General features: G+C 47.5%; 6 protein-coding genes and 1 non-coding gene across 7 annotated transcripts; 4 read left to right on the forward strand and 3 right to left on the reverse strand.

Moving 5' to 3' along the window:
• Positions 1–148: 148 nt before the first annotated feature.
• On the reverse strand, positions 149–710 carry TRV_00350 (hydrophobin, putative; the record flags this gene model as incomplete). Its single annotated transcript, XM_003025435.1, has 3 exons — positions 149–205; positions 265–344; positions 428–710. 3 exons carry the CDS (start codon positions 708–710, stop codon positions 149–151), a joined length of 420 nt encoding a protein of 139 aa, XP_003025481.1.
• Positions 711–6,392: 5,682 nt separating this feature from the next.
• On the forward strand, positions 6,393–7,223 carry TRV_00351 (uncharacterized protein; the record flags this gene model as incomplete). The annotated part of the gene is made up of 1 exon (XM_003025436.1): positions 6,393–7,223. One exon carries the CDS (start codon positions 6,393–6,395, stop codon positions 7,221–7,223), a length of 831 nt encoding a protein of 276 aa, XP_003025482.1.
• Positions 7,224–8,037: 814 nt separating this feature from the next.
• TRV_00352 (uncharacterized protein) lies at positions 8,038–8,783 on the forward strand (the record flags this gene model as incomplete). The annotated part of the gene is made up of 2 exons (XM_003025437.1): positions 8,038–8,266; positions 8,329–8,783. The coding sequence occupies 2 exons, from the start codon at positions 8,038–8,040 to the stop codon at positions 8,781–8,783; spliced, it is 684 nt and encodes a 227-aa protein (XP_003025483.1).
• Positions 8,784–9,398: 615 nt separating this feature from the next.
• TRV_00353 (uncharacterized protein) lies at positions 9,399–11,333 on the reverse strand (the record flags this gene model as incomplete). Its single annotated transcript, XM_003025438.1, has 2 exons — positions 9,399–11,100; positions 11,236–11,333. The coding sequence occupies 2 exons, from the start codon at positions 11,331–11,333 to the stop codon at positions 9,399–9,401; spliced, it is 1,800 nt and encodes a 599-aa protein (XP_003025484.1).
• Positions 11,334–14,374: 3,041 nt separating this feature from the next.
• TRV_00354 (uncharacterized protein) lies at positions 14,375–18,462 on the forward strand (the record flags this gene model as incomplete). Its single annotated transcript, XM_003025439.1, has 12 exons — positions 14,375–14,568; positions 14,628–14,701; positions 14,781–15,320; positions 15,373–15,643; positions 15,697–15,937; positions 15,995–16,380; positions 16,495–16,717; positions 16,880–17,339; positions 17,506–17,582; positions 17,760–17,903; positions 17,976–18,237; positions 18,296–18,462. 12 exons carry the CDS (start codon positions 14,375–14,377, stop codon positions 18,460–18,462), a joined length of 3,039 nt encoding a protein of 1,012 aa, XP_003025485.1.
• Positions 18,463–18,795: 333 nt separating this feature from the next.
• Positions 18,796–18,866, forward strand: TRV_00355. Its single transcript has one exon. It is a non-coding gene; the product is annotated as a tRNA-His (tRNA).
• Positions 18,867–19,292: 426 nt separating this feature from the next.
• On the reverse strand, positions 19,293–20,915 carry TRV_00356 (DNA damage response protein Rtt109, putative; the record flags this gene model as incomplete). Its single annotated transcript, XM_003025440.1, has 1 exon — positions 19,293–20,915. The coding sequence occupies one exon, from the start codon at positions 20,913–20,915 to the stop codon at positions 19,293–19,295; it is 1,623 nt and encodes a 540-aa protein (XP_003025486.1).
• Positions 20,916–21,603: the final 688 nt, after the last annotated feature.

Here is a 21,603-nt window from a genome sequence, read left to right on the forward strand (position 1 = left end):
TTTGGGTAACATAAGGAACAGAAAGGAAAGGAGAGAAACGGTGGCATTGGCCTCTAGAAGAAACCACCAAGATGTATGCCGGTTGATGTAGGCTGAATCAGGTTGTGACTCAAGACCATCGGTGTCAAGAAGGGAGTTGCTAGGCCATCTAGATGATGTTCTGGGCAGCACACTTGAGGTCGACGTTGGCGTTGACGAGACCAACCTAGAGAGATTGTTAGTGATGCGGGCGGAAAGAAGGATTGTATGGGGATAACCGCTTACCTGGTTGGTGTCGCCAACCTTGCAGCAGGAGACCTGGGTCTTGCAGTTGGAGTTGAGGAGGTCCTGGACTCCGATGACGGCTGTAGAGATGATATGTTAGCGAGAGGCTTGCGTTTTTTTTTTTTTTTTTTGATACCCCGAATGGATAGGCTGAGTAACTTACCAGCAACGTCGACCTTGGAGCAACCCTTGAGGAGGGAGAAGTCCTCGAGGTTGAGGTTGTCGAGGATTGGGATGAGGCCACCGGCAGTGAGGGGAGCGCCGACCTTCTTGGTCTCAGTGTTGCAGCAGGAGACCTGGTTGCCGTTACCGCAAGCAGTGACGAACTTCTGGAAGTTCTGCTGGAAGTTGGCCTCCTTCTCGGGGGTAGAGACGTAGCCAGCACCGGGGTGGGCAACAACAGCGGAGGCAAGGGCCAAAACAGCGGCGGCAATGGAGAACTTCATTTTGACTGATTGGTTTTTTGGAAGAGGATTTCTCTTAAAAAAGAAGAAGTCGATTGTTGGAGATTGAGGCTGTTTTGGAAGTTGTTGTGAGATGCTTGAGAGTGATGCTGATGGAGAAAAAAAAAGTCGATGGATGGGCAGACTTCCAGCTCCTTATATAGACATTCTGGAGAGGTTTGACAGTCACTTTCGGACTGAAAAAGGGGTTACTGGCAGACAATACTGTGCAACAATTGAACTCAAACGCAAAGGGAGATATCGTCTTTGCCACATTGGGGTTGGGTTGCAAATCCCGCCGCCCATCTCGTTTACACGGGAATGTGGTATGGCCTGTATTAGGATCGGCGGGTCTAAGCTGTACATGCACGGGTTCAGTTCTAGATGGACTTTTCCACTCTTGCCTCTAGTAGCACTTTCGCGTAGAGTGGAGAGCGAGCGCCAGCCCCCCCGTTCATGCTCCGCAGCCTCCGTCTCTTGCATATACCGAAAAGGAAAACGAAAAAAGAGTCATAACCCGCTTTGATCCTACACACAAGTTCATACCCTACTAAACTATGAGATGGCAAGCGAAGCCATGGCATCCCCAATGGAACCGATCATATTAGTCAAGCAAGGCGATTTGAGCGCTCCATGTCCAGTGATGTAGCTCTCCCACAGAATGTCACACAGTGTGTAAGAAGGGTACATTCACCCTTTTCCTAGACAATAGCTGTATGACCTCAAAACGATATCTGCATCCTGGATGTTAATTCCAAGTCCCTCCCTCAATGCTGGAAAGCCACAATATTGACTTATTGCTTTTTCCAGCAAAGGGAAGCTCTCGATTGGATCGGGAGGCAAGTGACTGCATGGGGGTAACAAATCTCCAACCCAACTGCCCTGCTGGATTTATGTGGATCCCCACTCCATTCAAGTGTTTGCAGTTGATTTTCATACATCGATCTCGCACAAGAGAGTTATAAGGGAGGATAAGCTACTATTACTCGATGGAACCAACAAGTCAATTTCTTCATGCAATTAAACTGACCAGGGAGTAATTTTATTTCATTTTTTGCTGATAATCTGGTCAGGGAAGTCCCAGCAAGCTTTTGCCAGCTGGTTCAATAGTGCGCAAGGGGGGCCAGGGCTGAGGCGGCCGCGGACGCAGGTAGCAGAGACCTAGGCGCGTAAGAGCTTTCCCTTGGACTCAGCAGCAACAAAGGAAAGGCTTTCCTTCCTCCGCTGGTCTGGTTGACTAGGTTGTTTAGACTGTTTGACCAAGGATCTAATAGTCCCATAACACTAAGCGGTCCAGAGCATCGCATAACCATTTTTCTCGCTTCAGCTCAGCAATGACTAGTAGACATGTTTGTTAGTTACTGGCCACACTCTCTCCACTGCAGCGGTTTTCGCTTCAGGAGATGCCTCCAGTCCATCTTCGCGGTTCCTGCGTTGGAGTACGGCAAGCTCGAGGTCAAGCTACGGGGCATCCGGACGGTACGTATTTGCCTGGACGGTTGCACAAGTGTAACGTCCAAGCCATCATGCATTGCCAGCTTTACTCGTCAATCTCTCTGCCACTCCGATTGCTTTTCCTTTCGCCGCCTCCTGATTTGCTCTGAGACTCTTAGCAACTACTGGCCGCGTATGAAGTCTCGAGAATCCCTATACTGGCGTTGCTCTACTCTGCTCCCCCCCCTCCGTGCTGTTTCTTCTTAGCGTCGCCGAACCTCAGCACGAACTCCTACCCCAGATTTTGGGCGACTATCACTGGGGTCAACTTCCCGTGTTATTCTTAGCCTGAGGCAAAAACATGGAGAGGGACACTGCGAGTCAGTCCACAGCACAGGTACATGCTGGATAATCCCCGAGCCAGCAGGCAAAAAAGGGAGAGACGATCAGGGGAGGCAACGTCAAAGCTGCTGGTTCCCCCGTTAAATAAAATATTATCTGACGAAGCTTCTTCTGTTTGCCTTTTGGGGATGTTGTTTTTGCTTCTTCGCTGTCGTCTTTTTCAGAAAAAAAAGTCGGTAAACGGATGCTGACATAATCTCTTTGCCCTGTTGATCCGCTGCCCGAAGCAGTCTAGTGTCCGCTGTCCCAAAAGCGCAAGTGATCGGCGTCTCTCCCAGACTTTCCTTTAGCCCCTTTTTTTTTCTCTTCCTTCGCTGCCGCTGCTGAATGTTGTCGCGGCGTCACTCGCTACACATCTCAATCCCGGCCCCGACTAGGAGACGTCGGGTATCCCTTGAGTAGGGCCAGCAGGCACTTGACAGTCCAGATTCATATACACTTGTGGGTCGCTGAAGGCTGAAGCTGGCTATCCAGAGACACGCAAATACATCAGACCTTTTTTTCAACTCCTGCAGAAGCCAAAAACCAGCATGCATAATGCGTCTGAGCAAAGGCCGCTTCCACCTCTCGGTTGTCACTTGATGTATCTGATCTTCAGCGTCGGATTATCGATTTCTTAACAAGGAAAACAGTTGTCGATACAATTTTTGGCAGGCCGGTTGGCAGGCAAACTAAATGGCAAAACCGCACAATCCGTACGGGTAAACCAGGGATGGGCTGAGCCAAATCACCTCAACTCTCCTTTTTCCTGGCTGTCAATTCGTGCACATGGGATGATCGGATCAAATTTCCTCAGAGGCTATCCGTGGACGACGCCGGTGCTACTTTCATGCCAGAGCCCTGAAGCCTCTGACGCTGCTTATTCGATATCAACATCCTGGCTTCGCCTTTTTTTCAAGCACTTCACCTGCTGTACAACGGCTGAGTCCTGGAATCCTAGATCACGTTGGGTGGCTGGACGGGCTGCTATTATTCTCCGCTTACAGGCTTTTGCTGCCGTAAGACACCATTCTCCTTTCGTCTCTCTGGGCGGTCTGAGGCCCCGCGACCAAACGCCATCTATTCCCACTCAAACCGACCTAGATCGTGACGATGGTCTCCATTGTCAGTGCGAAAAGATATTTTTGTCTTTTCGATCCACTTCGATATCAAACTTCTCGAGTTGTCTATTATTCTTTTCTATCATCTCCTTATGCTCAGCTGGGTGGATGTCGGTGTACGATCAGATTTTTTTCTCTCTCTCTTCAAACTTTTTCCGACAAGCCTTATGGCTTCGAGCGGTCAGGGAAGGGCTCGAGAGTAGCTTAAAATTAAGAAAACTTGGTTCCTGGAAGCCAAAAACAACTTTGATATATACGGAGTGCTCCGTACTTCTTAGGATAGTACTCCGTAGATTTGAGAGCATTCTCCACTCGGATCGCCCAGTTATTGGGGGTCAGTCCGTCGTTCCGTGGCTAGAAGCCACCCATCCCCATCAGCTATGCGGTGCATTTCCTTGAATCTTTTTTACGGAATACTCCTCCATTTCATATCCAAGGTGGGAGAGGATCGGAGATCGAGAGTGGCATGCATCGAGATCATCTTCCTGACTGCATGTCAGCGGCGGGCAAGATGGTGACATTGCAATAATATGTGCATATACAATGCAGTTACCTTTTTGCTGTCGTACAGAGTACAAGCCGCTTTTCAATTATCCATCCCCTTGACAGTGAGATGTTTTTTTTTTTTTTCCCTGTCGATGCCTTCCTGCTGCACAGTTGACCTGCCACAATCAGACGGGGGGAACAATATCTCCTTCAGCCAGCATCATTTGCTGTCACCACGACGTGAAAGACATTCCACCCACTATTCGTTCTCTTCACCCGTCAACCAGGCTGGTTGAGAAGATTCGGCAGATATTTGATCGATGGTCATGATGCTTGCCTTAACAGCAGTGATATGCTCGCCGATGCCCCAGGACAAACCTTTCGTTCCTGTTCCATTATTTCCTTCTTCTGTCTCTTCTCCTTACAAGTTGAGAAATTTCTGTTGACATCCATCCCAGTGACGCTTCATGTCTCTATACAGCATCGACTTGCTACCACCCCCAATCAACGATCGTTCTACTGAATCAGTCTCATATTCCCTCCCTTCGCTGCACCCCAGGCCGAAGGAAGACACCATTGCAGCACAGCAAGATACCTACCCCGCCCTTCAGTGCGTTCCATCCTACGCTTCGCTCCTGGCGAGCAACTTGTCGTCAGTTTGTCGATTGCAACTTGTTTGGCGTACGACCCAAACACAGGTGGGGTAGAGTAGAGTGTGTCATTGGGATGCCGTGTAGGGATATAAGGAACATGTTTACTTGCATCTAGCTCGCAGCAGTCGGGTTCTCGGTGAAAAAGGAAACCCTGCAGCTCCCTCCGTCTGGCGTGGCCTTCGATGTTTCCTACCCTCACACAGGGCGGTCTTGTCATCCGTTATATCGGTTGCTCGTCAGCAACCTAAAAGGAAATAAAAATTAGAGGCCCCCATGTCAGACATGCGTGCACGTTAACGACTCGTACCATGGCCTTAATGCGAGAAGTTTGACATTGGAATTCTAACCAATACAGTGAATTGCAACAGGTTTGTTTGCGGCTTAGAAGCTTCCGCCAGATCTTCCAGCGTTTCCCATTTGCTTTGACCCCGCAGCCTGTGTTCATAGGGAATTACGTAGTTTTCCAAAAATAAAGAGTTATTTTTCTGGATCGTGCTAAATCTTGATTCTTTGACCAACCCGCAGACGCCTTTGTAGGTTCTAGACTCTCCTTTGGCTCCTTTTTTTGCTTCCGATGTAGATAGGGCGACGTGGTGTCTCTTTCCCTTAGTATTATTATTTGCGTGGCCGGAAACCACTACCGAGCTTGGCTTGTAAAACTATACGTGGCCATTCCGATAGGTAGCAATGTTGAGCATAGATGCAGCCTGGCAGAAGAGATAATGTCCCGACAGGCCTCTGTGAATATCCACGTCGTTTCTATGCGTTCAACCTTTGCGTTTGAGTAGTTGTTCATTCCATACACCCTTTGGTGCGGGCTATGTGCCACGGAGGGGGGCTGTAGCGGGGTATTCCAGTATCAGGCGAATATCCATAGCCTATGAATGGATTGCAAGTATCAAAATGTACAACATTCTTTCGCTGTTGTATACGGGTAATGGGCAAGTGTTATGGAAATCTAGATATTTCGGTATCTGGAATGGAGAAACGTAGTATGAGGGGTATGCCTCTGGGATACAATTTCCTTGGAAGCCAGCCAGAAAGTCTCAAGTTATCCCTCGAGTATCCGATACAGGGGAGATGAATGATATGGGCCAATGACAGCATAAGCCACATCCATTCAGTACACCTACAGTGTGGTGTTGACGCTCGGTGTTGGTTGTTTTGGTTATTTGCATCTTTACATTTATTTTAATTTTGTGAATAAAAATGTAGCAAAAATGCTACCTGCCGCAATGGCTACCCACCCTAGTTAAAATACACCACTAATTTATATATCAATATACTCTAGGCATCAAATACACACAACTATCTATGTATATCCCATAATAACAGCCCTAATTCGAGAGAATATCTCAAGGTATTCCCATATTCAAGCAGAAGCCGCTCGCGGCAATTTTATATCACGTGATGACATGATTACTAACACATTACTAACAGCACGAGTTAATCCAAAAGAGGCTAGGGTGTTTTCCTATTCCTTTCAAGTTCCGTGCCGTCCTTGAATCAGAATCCAACTCCTCTTCGGCAAGTTTTGCAATGACACCCACACAGGACGGGTACAGATGGTTTCCTATCTTTATATACCATAGCTTCATTTATACTCAATAATGGCCGAGGATGCACCTGCGGAGCCTACCCGTCCTGCCGACGAACAGTCACGATCTGGTGACGAGCCCGATTCCCTAAAGACAGAGCCTACGCCGAAGAAGCTCGAGGATGACGAAGTGCCAGGAAAGAGTGAAGAATATGAGAAAAAGAAGGATGAGATAGAAGAGGGTGAGGTGAATCCTGGTGATGGCAAGGATGGTTCACACCCTCCACTGCCGGATGAAGAAGTTCCTCCCCTTCCCGATGAGCCAGTGCCAGGGGTTGTCGAAGATGATGGCTGGGATGCTATGTGGGATGATAATTCACAGGCTTATTACTTTTATAATCGCGTTACGGGCGTATCCCAGTGGGAGAATCCTCGAGTTCCAGACGCAACAGCATCACAACCAGGCGCTTCAGGGGCAAACGAAGATAAGATGCAACAGGCACCCAAACAACCACGAGCTGCAGGTGGGTATGACCCGTCCATACACGGTGACTACGACCCGACAGCCTGGTACGCCCAACAAACTGAAGAGGGCCCATCTGCATCAACCGCAGCTGGCGCCGAAGACCCAAACATACTGTACACAGCTACAGGCACATTCAACCGGTTCACGGGCCAATGGCAATCTGCTGGCTTACGACCAGAGAACTTCAATGACGAGAACAAAAGTTATCGACAGCTGAACGCGTTCTTTGATGTCGATGCCGCAGCCAACAGCCATGAAGGGAAGAGCCTCAAAGCCGAGCGAAGCGGAAAGAAGTTGACGAAGAAGGAGTTGAAAGCGTTTAGGGAGAAAAGGCGAGAAAGAAAGGAAGAGAAACGCAGAGCCTGGCTGCGAGACTAAATCCTTCTTCTGCTTTTTTGATCGGTTTAAGCTTTCTTTTTGTATACCCACGGGTCGTGGATTGTTTTTCTTCTATACCCGAGAGGTTCCAGTCGTTAGATCTGTAGTCTTTTTGCATCAACCGGTGGGAGAGATGGTTGTTACGGTTTTTTTTGGCCAGCATCTTGGGAACACGTTTCTGGCGTTGGGCTCTCTGGCACTTTTGTACATCGCATAGCCTTTTATCTAGCTTTTTGAGAAATACTAGAAAATACACTTACTGTGTTGTGAACTATACTAAACGACCTCGCATCAAACACATGGCGGACCAAAGATACCACAGAAATTATCTCCGAGATCTGTTCACGTGACACTTTTTTGAGGGGGTTAATTTTTTGAGGGTATTTGATACTCTTGGAAATTTAGAGATAAGGACCCATACAATCGCATTTACAAATCTTCTAGGAATTTACTGTGAGTATCATTTCTCCATATACTCATAATATACCCTTTTGCTTCTGGATGTGTTGGAATCTTGTCGCCGCTAAGGTCTTAATACCCCTCCAAAAACCCTGAGAACAATTTTTATATCCACGTCATTGGGACCATTTTCTTGCTACAACGCGACCCTGCTCGAATAAGTGTCTGATTTGGATCAGGAATCTCAGTATATTGACTGGTGCCTAGGGAAGAAACCAAATAAAACTTGTTCTGATTGACGAGGCAGTGAAGTAGATATCTCGGATTGGAGCCTCAACGGACATAGCCAAGCTTCACAAACCAAAAGTCCCTATAGACGTCCCTAGCTAGGTGCATAATTTTGCATAAGACAGAGATGGCTACTACGGATGTAGTTTCTTTGCCCTTCGAGGCCGTGGACGATCTCATTTATGATGCCCGAGCAGGTGATCTCGAATCATTGAAAGCAGATATCACAAAATTCAGCCAGGAGTATAACTGCTCCCCAGCGGATATAATCAAAGCAGCTATAGATACAGAGGATGAGAGTGAAGGGGGTACCGGCTCATGTCTTCTACACTGGCCCGCGGCTAATGGAAACGCCGGTACGTGATGCTCAGCCTATCCTTCAATACCCCTCCATCAATCGCTAACTCCAACCATCTAGAAATATTGAATTATCTTCTTAGCCTGCTCAAAACCGAAAATGGGGCGCAAGAACCCTCAAACCTTCAGCTTATAAATCATAAGAACCATTCTGGAAATACACCGTTGCATTGGGCGGCTCTTAATACCCACCTAGAATGCGTCAAGGCGCTCGTGGAAGCTGGAGCGGATATTATTTTGAAGAACAACGCGGGCCATGATGCTGTTTTTGTTGCTGAGCAGTCTGACTGGAATGCTACTGCGACTACGCAAGAAGAGGACAAGGAAAAAGATGTCGCGGAGGATGAAGCTAACGTGGAGGAAGCCGAGTCGTCAACACCGCGAGAGACTACGAAGGGTCAGCAGGTCGTGGAGTGGTTACTGACCTGTGAGAAGGGTTCGGATATGGAGAAGAGTGCTGTTGATGATGCTGATGTCCCAATGGCCGAAGACGATGCCGGTCCAAGCAAGCAGTGACCGCATAAATCTCCTATAGACCATTTACAAAAGTATCTTTGCTGTTTTGCTAGAGTTTCTTTATCATTTTCTCTTAGCTGTGATGTATCCATGAATCAAACGTTTAGATGGTGTAGTCCTTGGAAAGTATTCATTCGTATGATTCCATTTATTATCTTCACTATCTAGTTAACTGATAGTAGTGGCAAGAGGCCATAGCGTCCACAACATCACATCAGTGTCATGAACACTTGACGTGGTCGTCAACTTGGCCTGGCACTCGAACAAAACCTTCTATATTTACATAACATTTAGAAGGTCATAGACATCTCCAAAACATAGGACAGATGCATAACCATCAACGGTTGAGAAACAACACCAACCCAGAAAGGTAGAGAAAGGGAAGTTATTAGGTAGGGGATAATTAATATAATTTGTAACAGCGAAAGAAAAAAGCTGAATAGGTTTTCGTGTAAGTGTATGCATGAAGGGCTAAAGGCGAGAAAAAAAGGGCGATACGAGAAGGAGAAAGAAGAAGTAGTAGGAGGAGGAAGTGTATCGGCTTGCTGAATAGGGAAAAAAGAATGAGGAAGTAGTAGGAGAAAGCGTAAATAAGAAGAGTGCAGACGTTAGGGATTAAATCAATCGGGATGTTTCATCGAGGTCCATGGCAGCAGCGGTTGTTTTCATACCCATTTTGGTGAGATTCTCGATTGGTGTCCTTCGTCGAACTTCGCAGCTGTCATCTGACCCGTAAGACCGTTGAGATTGGCCGTTTGGGTCGTTGTTAAGCGAACCATTGCATGACCGCTGCTTCGAGGCCGGACCAACGGCATGAGCAACATTGTCCATGCCCACTCTGAACTCACGGTCCCTCCAGACGATGGTAGCACCGCCAAAGACACTCCATACCCATATGGGTAGGGCAAGAGTCTCCCGACCAAGCCAGGCAAGGAACCATTCCAGGAATGGTCGTCTGGCAATCGATTCCGGAGCTGGAGGGCGGGCGAAGCGCGGTGTGTTTTCGTCCACTTCGATGGTGACAAAAGAAAGGAGGGTTCGGTATAGGAAGAAGTCTGTTAGCATCCAGACGAAGGCGCTTAGACCCCAGACTAGCCCGAAAGCAGACCATGTCGACAGGTAAGTTGAGCAGTACTGGCTACCAGAGAGGAGGGGAGGGATTCCGGTGGTGATACCGAAAGCGAGGTAGGCAGAGCAGACGAAACATTCAATGCCTGGCTCAACAATCGTAGCTAGAATAACTATGAATTTCCGAACGCGGATCCAGCGGACTCGGCGATTAATGTAAGAGGAGGTGGCCATCTTGGTGACCGGTTGGATAGCGAGATCGCCGAACACAAGGTCATGTTTACCCCATTCTGATGGCTGGCCTTCCTCTTCTTCCTCAAGTTTGCCATTCCACATGCGTTCTCCAAGGAGGTGGTCTTCGCAGATGTTGTCAGAGAGGGAGTCCAGACCTGGTTTCCGGGGATATGGTCGAGAGGGTATGACATGGTTCTTGGTGACCTGGTCGAGGTGCGAACGTCTGAACATGGTTGACTTTCCCACGACACAAGGGGCAACGAGAATGGTGTTGATGGCACAGTACATCTTCGCATGGGAGGAGGCGAGGAATATCTCCTCTAATCGACCGCCGCCGATTGAAGAGATATATTCAATGGGAGAAACTGGAGCAGGTTTCGTGGCCACAACACTTCCGGGAGCAGATTTCAACGCGCCGTTGCCGTTCATAGCCGCTGCTGGAGGGAATATGGCATTTTTCTCAAAGTCCCTTGCGGCATCTTCGCTATCAACGTCAACAACGACCGGTAGGTGATGCACAAACTTGTACTTCTGGCCCTTTGAGTCCAGTCCACACAGACGTTCTACCATCCTCCCGCAAACGCCTTTCCCTAGCCAGACATTGCAGTCGACCACCCAGACGACATCGCCCTTTAATTCACGGTATGCTTGGCTCATGTTGCGAATCTTTGGGTTAGGTCCCAGCTCATGGTCTTCATACTTTGGCTCCAGGTAGAGACGCGCATCTATATCCGGGAATCGCGCAAGGACTTTTTCTATCACTGGGTAGGCGGGATCGTCTCTTGACGAGAGACAGAGAGAGATGCTGAGCTTGTCCTTGGGATAGTCTTGCTGAAAGCTGGAAGAGAGATTTTCGTAGAGGTAGGGCTCAAGGCCCTTGATAGGTCTGATAATGGTGACATGTGGGAGATTCGGATCTGAGGGAGCTCTCGTAGCCTTCGGAAGGGGTCTGGAGTATCTCCTGAATCTGTACCAGAACAGCTTGTTAGCGTTGATAGCTACTTTGACTGGGGAGCTGTGAACCCCATCCCATAGCCAGGACTCGCATGCAAGATCCAACAGCACAATAACCACAAGGAGAAGGAGGAGAGAATGTGAAGCTCACACTTGTATAGTCCCTATTGTGCTAACAGTAACAACAAAGACGTACCAGCCGATGGCTAGCCAGCCCGCAGCAACCAGCCAGAGACTCTGGCCATGTTGGCTGCAGGTGGTGACCGCGTTAACCAGCGCGCTTTCGGCCACCATGGATCGCAAGAACAAGGGGCTGTCTCTAAAAAAAATAAGAAGCTCTATAGCTCTATAGAGGACAGTCTCCCTCTTTCAGACAGAGAGGAAGAGACAGGCAAGAGTCTCCTTTCTGCTGAGATTTTTTTGGAGGCGAATTCAAGCAGGCTTTCAGGACAAGCTCATACTTTTAAGGAGGACCAGAAGATGGAAGAGGGAAAAAAGAAAAAGAGCGTAAAAAGCTTGACCCCTCTAACTACACGGGAGAGGGAAAGGTGACGAGTAAGAATAGGCCCCTGGTTATGCGGGAGACTTGAGTGAAGAAGATGATGATGGTGGTGGGAGGGAGAGGGGAGGAAGATTGTTCTGTGGCTTGCAAATATCAGAAATTTTGCTGCCCTTCCCTCTGCTCTCCAGACATCAAGAGTAAAAGCCCAAGATTAAGGAGTCAACGGCCTGAGGAGAAGAAAAAAAGCTTGAGAAAGAAAAAAGGCGGCCCACTGGTCTAACTAATTAATTTTAAAGCCCGTGGATCCCCCGTCCTTGAAAGACGCCAATCAGTAGGGCGAGATGACTGCATGCGAAGCTTGGGAATGGGACGAATCCGATGCAACCCCTGTAAGTATATAGATCAGGTGAAGAGGGCAACGACAGGGAGGACAGCGGCGGAGGATACACGATCTTGCTCTTGGGCTTTACCTTACCTTGGTATCATCATCGTCGTCATCGTTATTATCGCCATCACCATCACCATCCTAAGAACTTAGTAGACGCCCTTCTCCTTCTTGACTTGCTGACACGACGTCAGCTTCACCTTTTATTATTTCTCGAAGCTCCCTATTTTGTTATTATTAGCCTCGGACAGGACTCCAGAGAAAACTAGACCTCTTGAAGCTCAGCCGTCAATCGGAAGTCTCTTTCGTGGCACCCCAAGCGAGCGATGAATGGTGTAAACCTTCTCCTTTTCTCCTTTTTTTTTTTCTCTCTTTCTTTTCTTTTCTTCTGCTTCTTCTCTCCCCTTTTCCATAGTTGTTCGACTATTTAACCCTTAGCCTTCCTGCGTTCCCATGGAATCTTTCTTTCATGATTATTTATTGTCGACTAGTCGGGTCGTTAGTTATTGCGTGTCCTGGGCTTGTTGGTGTTGCACCATTTTGCCACTTGCGGGAAATAAGCAGGTGTGTCAAGTCGCTCAACCAGGGTTGATTATCTGTACCCGAACGGCTGTTTCCGTTAATAATGTGACGCGATGGCCCTGGAAAACTCCTCAATTAATGGTTTGAATTGAAACGAGAGGTACGGAGTACGGAGTAGCCATTTTATTCTCTTGCCTTAGCGTAATGATATTTTCTCTTGCTATGTCGGAGGACTCGCTTAAATCTTCGTCAGTTATCCGAAAAACGGCTTCTGAAAACTCCACAGAATAGTAAAATAATAATAATAATAATATGGAGAATCGGACGCACCAACAAACTGGAGCTCATCCGCGGGAAATCGCCCGGAGTATATAGACTGGAGACTGCAGCCGGAGCTACGTGAAACGCTGCATGCACCAAGGACTGCAGGATGAATTATCCGACCGTAAGTTTCTCTACCAGATCGGCGTGCACCTTTCCACAGGCTCTCTGTTAGTTAACTTAGTTGGTGGGATGTATTCTTCATGGATGTCGCTGTGGCTGTGCTTACTACTGGTCAGTCGCTGCTCTCTTTGCGACGAGAAAGCAGCAGCACCCCGTTTACTCTGGGTCGCACGGTACGTAGCAGAGAAGAGGCAGCTGAGGGCTGGGCGGCCTCTGGCTGGAAACCACGCTTGCAAGGACAGAGGCATCTATCGTCTCCCTCTCCCTCCTGCGTAGTAGTAGTGGTAGTTTGATAATTCCATCGAAATAACAAATCAATAAATAACTAACTAGTTAGACGACGTTGCTGGTGTGGCACGAGCTTCTCGGCCTGCCAAAGCTTGTTTTCTGCTGGGAAACCCAACTTCAACCTTCGACGTCAGCCAACTCGCACTTCCATCTTCCTGCGCTGCAGCGCATTTGACGGCTCAGCGCTTAAAACATAGAAAAGAACCAGTTCAGCTTAAGTGCTTGCGTGCTGTGTGCTTGTGTGCGGTAGTAATTGGCGACCCCCTGTGCGACCACGCCTTGTGCAGGTTTACCCGGCTCAACGTCGTCATCTGCAAAGGATGCAGGACGGCGGCGTTGCACTAGAAGTGGGTGAGTGGTCAAGCAGCCGTCTTTCCCTCGTCCAAGCTGACTCCGGAGGCTGACCAGCCTATAGGAATAGTTATTTGACTACGGAGTAGATAGGCGGGATTGGCCGACCCGACAGTATCCTGTCTCGCATTGCAGTCGCGTGCTATTAGATACTCTGGCCGTCGAACCTTTGATTCCGCTAGTCAATGCGTCCCCTCCTGACGGGAACACGGATGCATATTCCGACTGTTGGATTAGTTATTATAATATGCTCTCCAGCCTGGTCATTCTTGTCACATTGGCGGACTTGAACTGTCCTCTATTCGGACCTCCCTGGTCTCTCGTATATTAAAGCATGTGCTTTAATGCATTTTTTGATATCTCTCGAGCCCACCTGTCCCATTGCTGCGCCACGTCTAGATCGAGGTTTAATCTAGCTACAAGCTAGAGAGCACAAGGGAAAGTCAAATTACTATGAGGGACTTTTCCCTTGTCCCAAAGCTTTGCTGGAACAATGTCCCGGCGCGTCTGTTCCCAAGGAGAGGTTCAGCTGTGGCATCCATGCTCGTAACGTGCGTGCCATGGGAAGCGGCTGTGGTGATATTAGTAGTCCGTGCATGGCTATTAACTGATTGAGGCAACTATAAGCTGAAGGGCTGCTGATTTTGCTATCTTCTCCGCTTGTTCTTATTCGATATGGGAAGGGAATTTCGGCGTTGTTTGTGCGGCTGTAGCCGATCTGCTGTCGGAATACCAATATAAAAAGACCGTTTGGGAGGGACCAATTTCATCAATTTTTCATTCTACCTGCTTATCCAGTCTTTATACATTCTCTTCCCATTTCCTAGTCTATTTATGTCCAAAATGACGGTTGGAGATGACGCCGAAAAGGCTGGTGTGGACTCGGACATGCGTATTCGTTACGCAGATGAGGAACAGCCTCAAGAGAGTCGACGTCGCTTTCTTCATAGGAAGTCATCTGTTGGTTCCTTGTACATTCGCAGTGCGCGTAGGATCGTGCCTCCGGAAACCGTCCTTCCAATTGCATACCGTACCCTGTACGTAATAGCACGCACATTAGCCAGCCCTCTGGTCACTCACTTATCTCTATTAATAGTTCATACAATGTTGAAGAGTCCATCCAAAAGGCAAATGAGACACCTCTCAAAGGTGCCACGCAAGCTGTCGATGGTGAGATCAAGTTGTTTCTTGCCCTCTTGGCTAACTTTATGCAAAAAATCATCTAGCTGACCTTCGATTGCTACAACAGGTATCTCGGAGCTAGACTGGCATTTGATCCCCATTGATAACATAGTATCACGCCTGAATACCTCAGTTTCCCAAGGCCTCTCTGCAGACCAAGCCCGTAAACGTATACTTGAGCATGGCAAAAATGCTCCCACCCGTCCCCATACTGAATGGTTTCGCAAAATCATGGGGTACTTCTTCGGCGGGTTTGGTATACTGCTCTTGACCGGATGCATCCTTGTCTTTATCGCCTGGAAGCCCCTGGGAGACCCCCCAGCCCTTGCAAACCTGGCACTGGCCATTGTTTTGTTGGCAGTCTTCTTCATCCAGGCCGGTTTTAATGCCTGGCAGGATTGGTCATCCTCAAGGGTCATGGCCTCCATTACCACGATGCTTCCTGATGACTGCACAGCTATTAGGGACTCTGCTACTGTTGTAATGTCTGCTGTTGAGCTTGTGCCCGGGGACATCATTAAAATTAAACAGGGGAATAAGCTGCCTTGCGATATTCGATTTGTGGAGGTATCGTCCGATGCTAAGTTCGATAGGTCTATACTCACAGGTAAGCCCTCCACCAGCTGACCCACGGTATTATATCTACTAACTTCTCCCAGGTGAATCGGAACCCGTGGATGGCACAGTCGAGTCTACGGATAAGAACTTCCTAGAAACTCGCTGTATTGGCCTCCAAGGAACACACTGCGTCTCAGGTACCGCCACTGGCATATGTATTGCGACTGGAGATAAGACTGTCTTTGGTCGCATTGCCAATCTGACGAGCAAACCGAATCATGGGCTCACACCAATTCAGAAGGAGATATTACGCTTTGTCTTGATTATCGTTAGCTTTATCGCCTCAGTCGTCATTCTGGTTGTGGTTGTCTGGTATAGTTCACCTTCTCCAAACAATACCCCTTTAATTTATTGACACAGTATAGGGCTGCATGGTTGAGAAAATCCCATCCAAACTGGATCAATGTGCCATTGCTCATAGTCAATTGCGTGAGCGTCGGTATAGCTTTTGTTCCAGAGGGACTTCCCGTTGCTGTTGCGCTCAGCCTTACAATTGGAGCGAAAATCATGAGAAAGAATAACATCCTTTGCAAGTCTCTTGCTACGGTAGAAACACTTGGATCTGTCTCCGTGATATGCTCTGATAAGACAGGCACTTTGACTAAGGTAAGAGCTTACGGCCTTTACTTAGGATAACTATTATTGACTCGCATTTCCTTATAGAATGAAATGTTTGTGACCGACTGCTTTGCTGGCGGGCATGAATACAGGGCAGATGACGTCAAAAAGTTCCTTGGTACCGCGTGCGAAGGCTCTAATTCTCCTAATAATGCCCTGGAGCGCACCCAAGTACTGGGTGCTCTATGCAACGCAGCTGAAATAGATGCGTCTACTCTCAAGCTTCCTGCACAGTCAATGAAAATACACGGAGATCCTACTGACCAAGCCATTCTGCGATTCTCCGAGTCTTTGGAGCCTACCAAGGAACTGAAGATGAAGTGGAAAAAGGTCTTTGAGATTGCTTTTAGCAGTAAAAACAAGTACATGATCCGAATTATGGCACCCGTACCATCAGCAGATACAGAAAACGCTGAAAAGCACACGGAAATGTGGGTCATTCAGCTACCCTGACTTTATATTCCAGTACTTACTATATCCAGGGAACTTTCGATAAAAGGGGCTCCTGATATCCTGTTACCACGCTGTCGTACGGTTCTTAATAGTGATGGCTCCATTGCTGCGTTATCTGACATGGACAGAGAGTCTATCGAAAGAGCAAAAGACAAATGGTCTCGCGAAGGAAAGAGAGTGATACTTCTTGCGAGGAGAGACGTCACCCAGGCTATTGAAGATAGCCTGAAAATGGCACAGCCTGAAAAATCCATCATGGATTATGCGAGATCGGATCTTACTTTTGTTGGAATGTGGGCATTGATTGACCCTCTGGTTCGTCGCACTTAACAATACCTTTCGGGATATTTCTAACTAATGAGGCAGAGAGATGAAATACCGGATGTGATTAACACTTTACGTGGCGCTGGTATCAGGATATTGATGGTTAGATACTGAGCACCTTTTTCTTGTTACATTTTACTAACAGTTCTGTAGGTGACGGGAGATTTTAAACTCACTGCTCAAGCCATTGCGGTAGATTGTGGCATAATCAAATCGTCAAATACAGTGGTTCATTCCATTGACAACCTACGCCGCGATTTTGAAATGGAACAACATGACCAACGTGAACAGCGATCTCCTCTCGTTATCAGTGGCCCTGAGCTTATCACTCTCAATGACAAGCAGTGGGATCAACTCTGCACGTATGAGGAAATCGTCTTTGCTCGCACTACCCCTGACCAGAAGCTTCGAATTGTGAAGGAATTCCAGTCCCGGGAAAAAATAGTGGCAATGACAGGCGATGGTGTGAATGATGCACCGGCCCTGAAAGCTGCAGATGTCGGAGTAGCACTAGGTAGTGGATCTGACATAGCCATTGAAGCCGCCGACATGGTCCTTTTAGACTCATTTGCCGCTATTGTCGAGGCCGTCAAATATGGCCGTGTCACTTTCGGTACGATATAACTTCCAACCCCAATTATGCACTCACCTCGATTTTACATTTACTGATTTATTATTAGATAATTTGAAGAAGACTATCTGCTACCTTCTACCAGCAGGGAGTTTTAGTGAACTTTGTAAGCTTATCTACTGTTCCAGATTTATGGATACCGATTTAGTGCTGACCTTCTGCAAAGGGCCTGTCCTGGCAAACACTTTCCTCGGTATCCCTCAGGCCTTGTCGTCGTTTCTCATGGTATGTTCTTCCGGTCTATAGATAAAAAAAAGGGGCCGCAAATGCTAACTGGGATGGCAACAGGTCATTATATGGTAGGGACATCGTAAGGATCTGGAATGGCTATGAAGACTTGCTAACTTCCTACGAAGTTTATTTACAGATGCTGCTGGGGCTATTACCCTGTCCTACGAACAGCCGGAGATGGATGTCCTCCTTCGGCCTCCTCGCAACCAGAAGACAGACCGATTAGTCAACGGCCGTTTTATCCTCCATGCATATGGCTTTATTGGCGTGTATGAGTGTCTACTCTCGTTTGTCATGGCTTTCTGGTATATGTCTGTAAGTGTTGCCCCGAAGTCCGGAGTTGAAATAAGATGGACTCGAGCTCATACGGTGCTTTTACCTTAAAAGAGGCGCGGCATTCCATTCAGTGCCATGCTTCTCAAATTTGGCAAAATGGACCCCCAATATGACCCGGCATATGTCACCGAAATATCCAACAAAGCATCTTCGATCTACTTCGTCAACCTCGTCATTTTGCAGTTCTTCAATTTGCTGGCCACCCGAACTAGACGGCTAAGCATCTTCCAGCAGCCCCCAATATTCAACAAGGAAACACAGAATCCTCTCCTTTTCGCAGCTATGCTGTTTTCTCTCATGATTATCTTCATCTGTAAGTAAAGAGTTGTTGTTGGAATTCGTTTTGAAACGTAACTGACGACCTTGAATAGTCTGCTACATTCCTGGAATTCAGAACACAGTCGCTACGACGACTGTTCCAGTGGAGCACTTCTTCCTTCCTATCGCATTTGGACTTGGTCTTCTTCTGCTTGATGAGACAAGGAAGTATTTTGTTCGTAATTATCCGAAAGGCCTGTTGGCGAAGCTTTCTTGGTAGTCGATGCAGATATTACTATTAGCTGGACTGAAACTCCCAGGTTAAGTCTAAGCAATCAACGCTACTTGAATAGCAGGAAAACTAGGGGGGTAATTTTCATTTAGTTAAGGGGTAGAGCTCATGAGTTTTGGAGGCAAATTCGATTTATTTGATTCCTCGCGATATCACACCTATTGTCGGCACAAATTCTAGCTATATCTCCCTGTATGGTTCTTTATTCGCTCTCGGCTGTCTTAAAGTCGCCCTTGTTCTGGGGAGATGAGGTATTATGTAATCGACAGCGCACTAGATTCACTCAACAGTCTAGGGTGAAAGGCCCCTTCCATCGAATAAGGTGGTATGGTCTAGTGGTATGACGTGGCATTGTGGCTGCCCCAGCCTGGGTTCGATTCCCAGTACCGCCAATAACCCGAAAGGGTCTCTTTTTTTTCCCCTTCGTATTCCTACTCATAAAAATGTGTGGAGCTGAAAGGCGTTCGTTTAGTTGGTCCACAGTGACTTAAAATAAACTGTCAAGACGTCGGGAAAATTAGCGGGTAACTAAAGTAACTACTTTTTTTTTTTTGTTTCTTTGAGCCAAATTGGCTTGGTTCTTCGCGATGTACGGAGTAAGCAAAGCGCATATACTATTTATTATCTTTCCTTTCATAAATACATCATTATTTCCTTTCATTCCTCTAAAATAACATTAACTTACAACAGTGATTGCTCATAACCAGCCACTTCTCACCGGGCATCGATTCTATCTCGCCCGGTATCCCGAGATCGTAATCATCACATCATATGCTGATGTTATTATGGCATGATAGATTCAATGAGGAGTTATTCCTCTACTTTTTCTTCTTTCGGATTAAGTTACCACCCAAAACATTAACAGATGGTTCGTTTGATATCTGTTCTTGAGTTACAGTGGTTGCTGGTATATCGGTGTGTTCTTTTGAGCCGTCTCGTGCTGTCTGGGATGAAGAAGGGCCATGAGCAGGCATGACTGTGTTGTCCCCCGGGACTACTGCAGTGTCGCTTGGTTGTCGTTTCCTTTTTCGTATCAACCCATCGCCTAGCACATTGGTGGAGACAGGGGGCGCCGATGTTACTGTTGGAGGTGGTGGCCCGGCTGGAGCTGCTGTTCCTGTGATCCTTAGGCCTTTCTTATTGCAGCCGCTCAAAGAAGAAAGCTCTTCAATCCACAGCATTGTGTTGGCCGTCGCATCCGACTGGTTGGAAAAATCAAGATCAAGAAGGAAGTCTGCAAGGGCTTTGTAGTCGCTGTTGCTGATTTCAATTATCGAATTGTCGATGCCGTGTTTATGATTCGCTGACAACTTCTCAGCAGGGCTTTCCCTATTTGCGAGTGGATCGGATTTTACTGTTTGGTTTTCGACTGTGGAGCTACCCTTAGGGGAAGTCGGATCAGAAACCTTGACGGGGTCGGTAGAAGGCTTGACAACCATCCAAAGAAACCCAACTAGCCTGCCAGCCGAGCACTCCTGACGATATGACATCATTTCCCAAAATTGATCGAGCGTTTTTACGCTATGCCACCTCCCAGAATTCTTCAGCTCATGAGGGGGGTTTTCTTCTGTTATCTCGTCGTCGAGATCAATAAGAAATCGTGCTTTCGGATCATCAGGGAACCGAGGAACTAGACAGCGAGGGGGGGCATTGGGATAAGAGCAGATTTGGTGGAGAGGGTAATCAAGTCTCCAGCGGCTACCAGGGGTATTGACGGGCCCTCCACTCTTTGGAATGAAATTCTTGGTTTCAAATGTATCACAGCCAGGAACGATAAGATGGGTTGCAACAGACTGTTTTGTGGGGACAGTCGCAGCATCGGGGGAATTGACAGGTGAGCGATCATTGTTTCCCTGCTCTAAGGATCTCATGATAGGGTCAATAACGCGACACCACCATTTTATTAGTCCGCGGTCGTCCAATATATGTTTCCCCTTGTGTTCCGAGCTCCCCGGGAAGAGGTATTGATCCTGTGCCCTTGCAAAGAGGGAGAGAACAAGGGTAATACCCGGCTTCTGGTAAATGCGAACAAGGTGGTATAAAAATGTGCTCAAGACATTCCTTGTCAATGAGTATGCTGTTGGTGAGTTCTGATCATGGTTTAAAAGGGAAAGATAGCCGGTAGAATCAGCTTTAGAGACAAAGAGAGTAGATAACTTGTCTGTTGTGTACACTAGCACCTCAATTGCGAAAACAAGCAGCTCGTCACTGTTTGCGGAATCCTCGTTGTCTGTGTCCTGCTTTGTTTCCTTCTCGGCACCAGGGTTAATGGAGACAGCTAGGAAGTGCTGCTTGCATATAGTAGGCTCATCCGGTTCACCTATTGGTGCTGAGAAGATTGGTGGACAAGGAGTTGGAGCACCGGCGACATGTCGAACCACCAGGTTTACATCCTTGCGGACAGCCTGACTGAGAGCTTCTTCCAATGTCACTGGACTCATAGAAACAAGTGCGCAAAATGGGCTCGGCCACTGCGTCAAGGAACAAGATACCCACAGCTAGTTAGTTAATAGTTATAGAATGCTTGATATAATAGAGAGAGAACTTGGTTGGTTTAAAGTTGGAGAGTCGTATCCGATATTAGTCATACCTTAGTAATCCTTAGGGATAATTATTAATCCGAGTCATCTGACCAGGGCCCACTTCAAAGTCAAGAAAGAGTCCCTATTGGTCAAGTCTACCTTTAGACTTTAGATACTTCTATCAAGCAGCAATCACGCTGAGAAAAAAGACCTTGCGAGATACAGGAGGATTGGAAGAGGACTGTCCGGACCTGCGGAGGCTCTGGCCTCTAATATGGACCAGCTAAGACCTACAGTTATCAACATCGCTCCATCTCATGTACTGCCCAGGTAAAATGCGCCTTGGCCTGCTGGTTGCTTCACGGTGTGCAGGCCATAGTCCAATCACATCACCGTTCAGGCCTCTCGTCGAGATCAAATTTGTCAAAGTGCAGGGACATGCACGTCAGCCAACGTTCTGCGAACACCAACCAAGCCAGCTGTCTTATGCGGAGCATTACCTAATTGGAGCCAGCCGGGCATTCTGGAAAGGCCATGGGTGAATGGGCGTATGATCATGTTCAGGGCCTGCCAATTGACTCGTACTCCCAAGTATAAGAAAGCAGCT

This window comes from Trichophyton verrucosum (assembly GCF_000151505.1).
Source record: "Trichophyton verrucosum HKI 0517 chromosome Unknown contig00027_1.f1.exp, whole genome shotgun sequence".
NCBI classification, from domain to species: domain Eukaryota; kingdom Fungi; phylum Ascomycota; class Eurotiomycetes; order Onygenales; family Arthrodermataceae; genus Trichophyton; species Trichophyton verrucosum.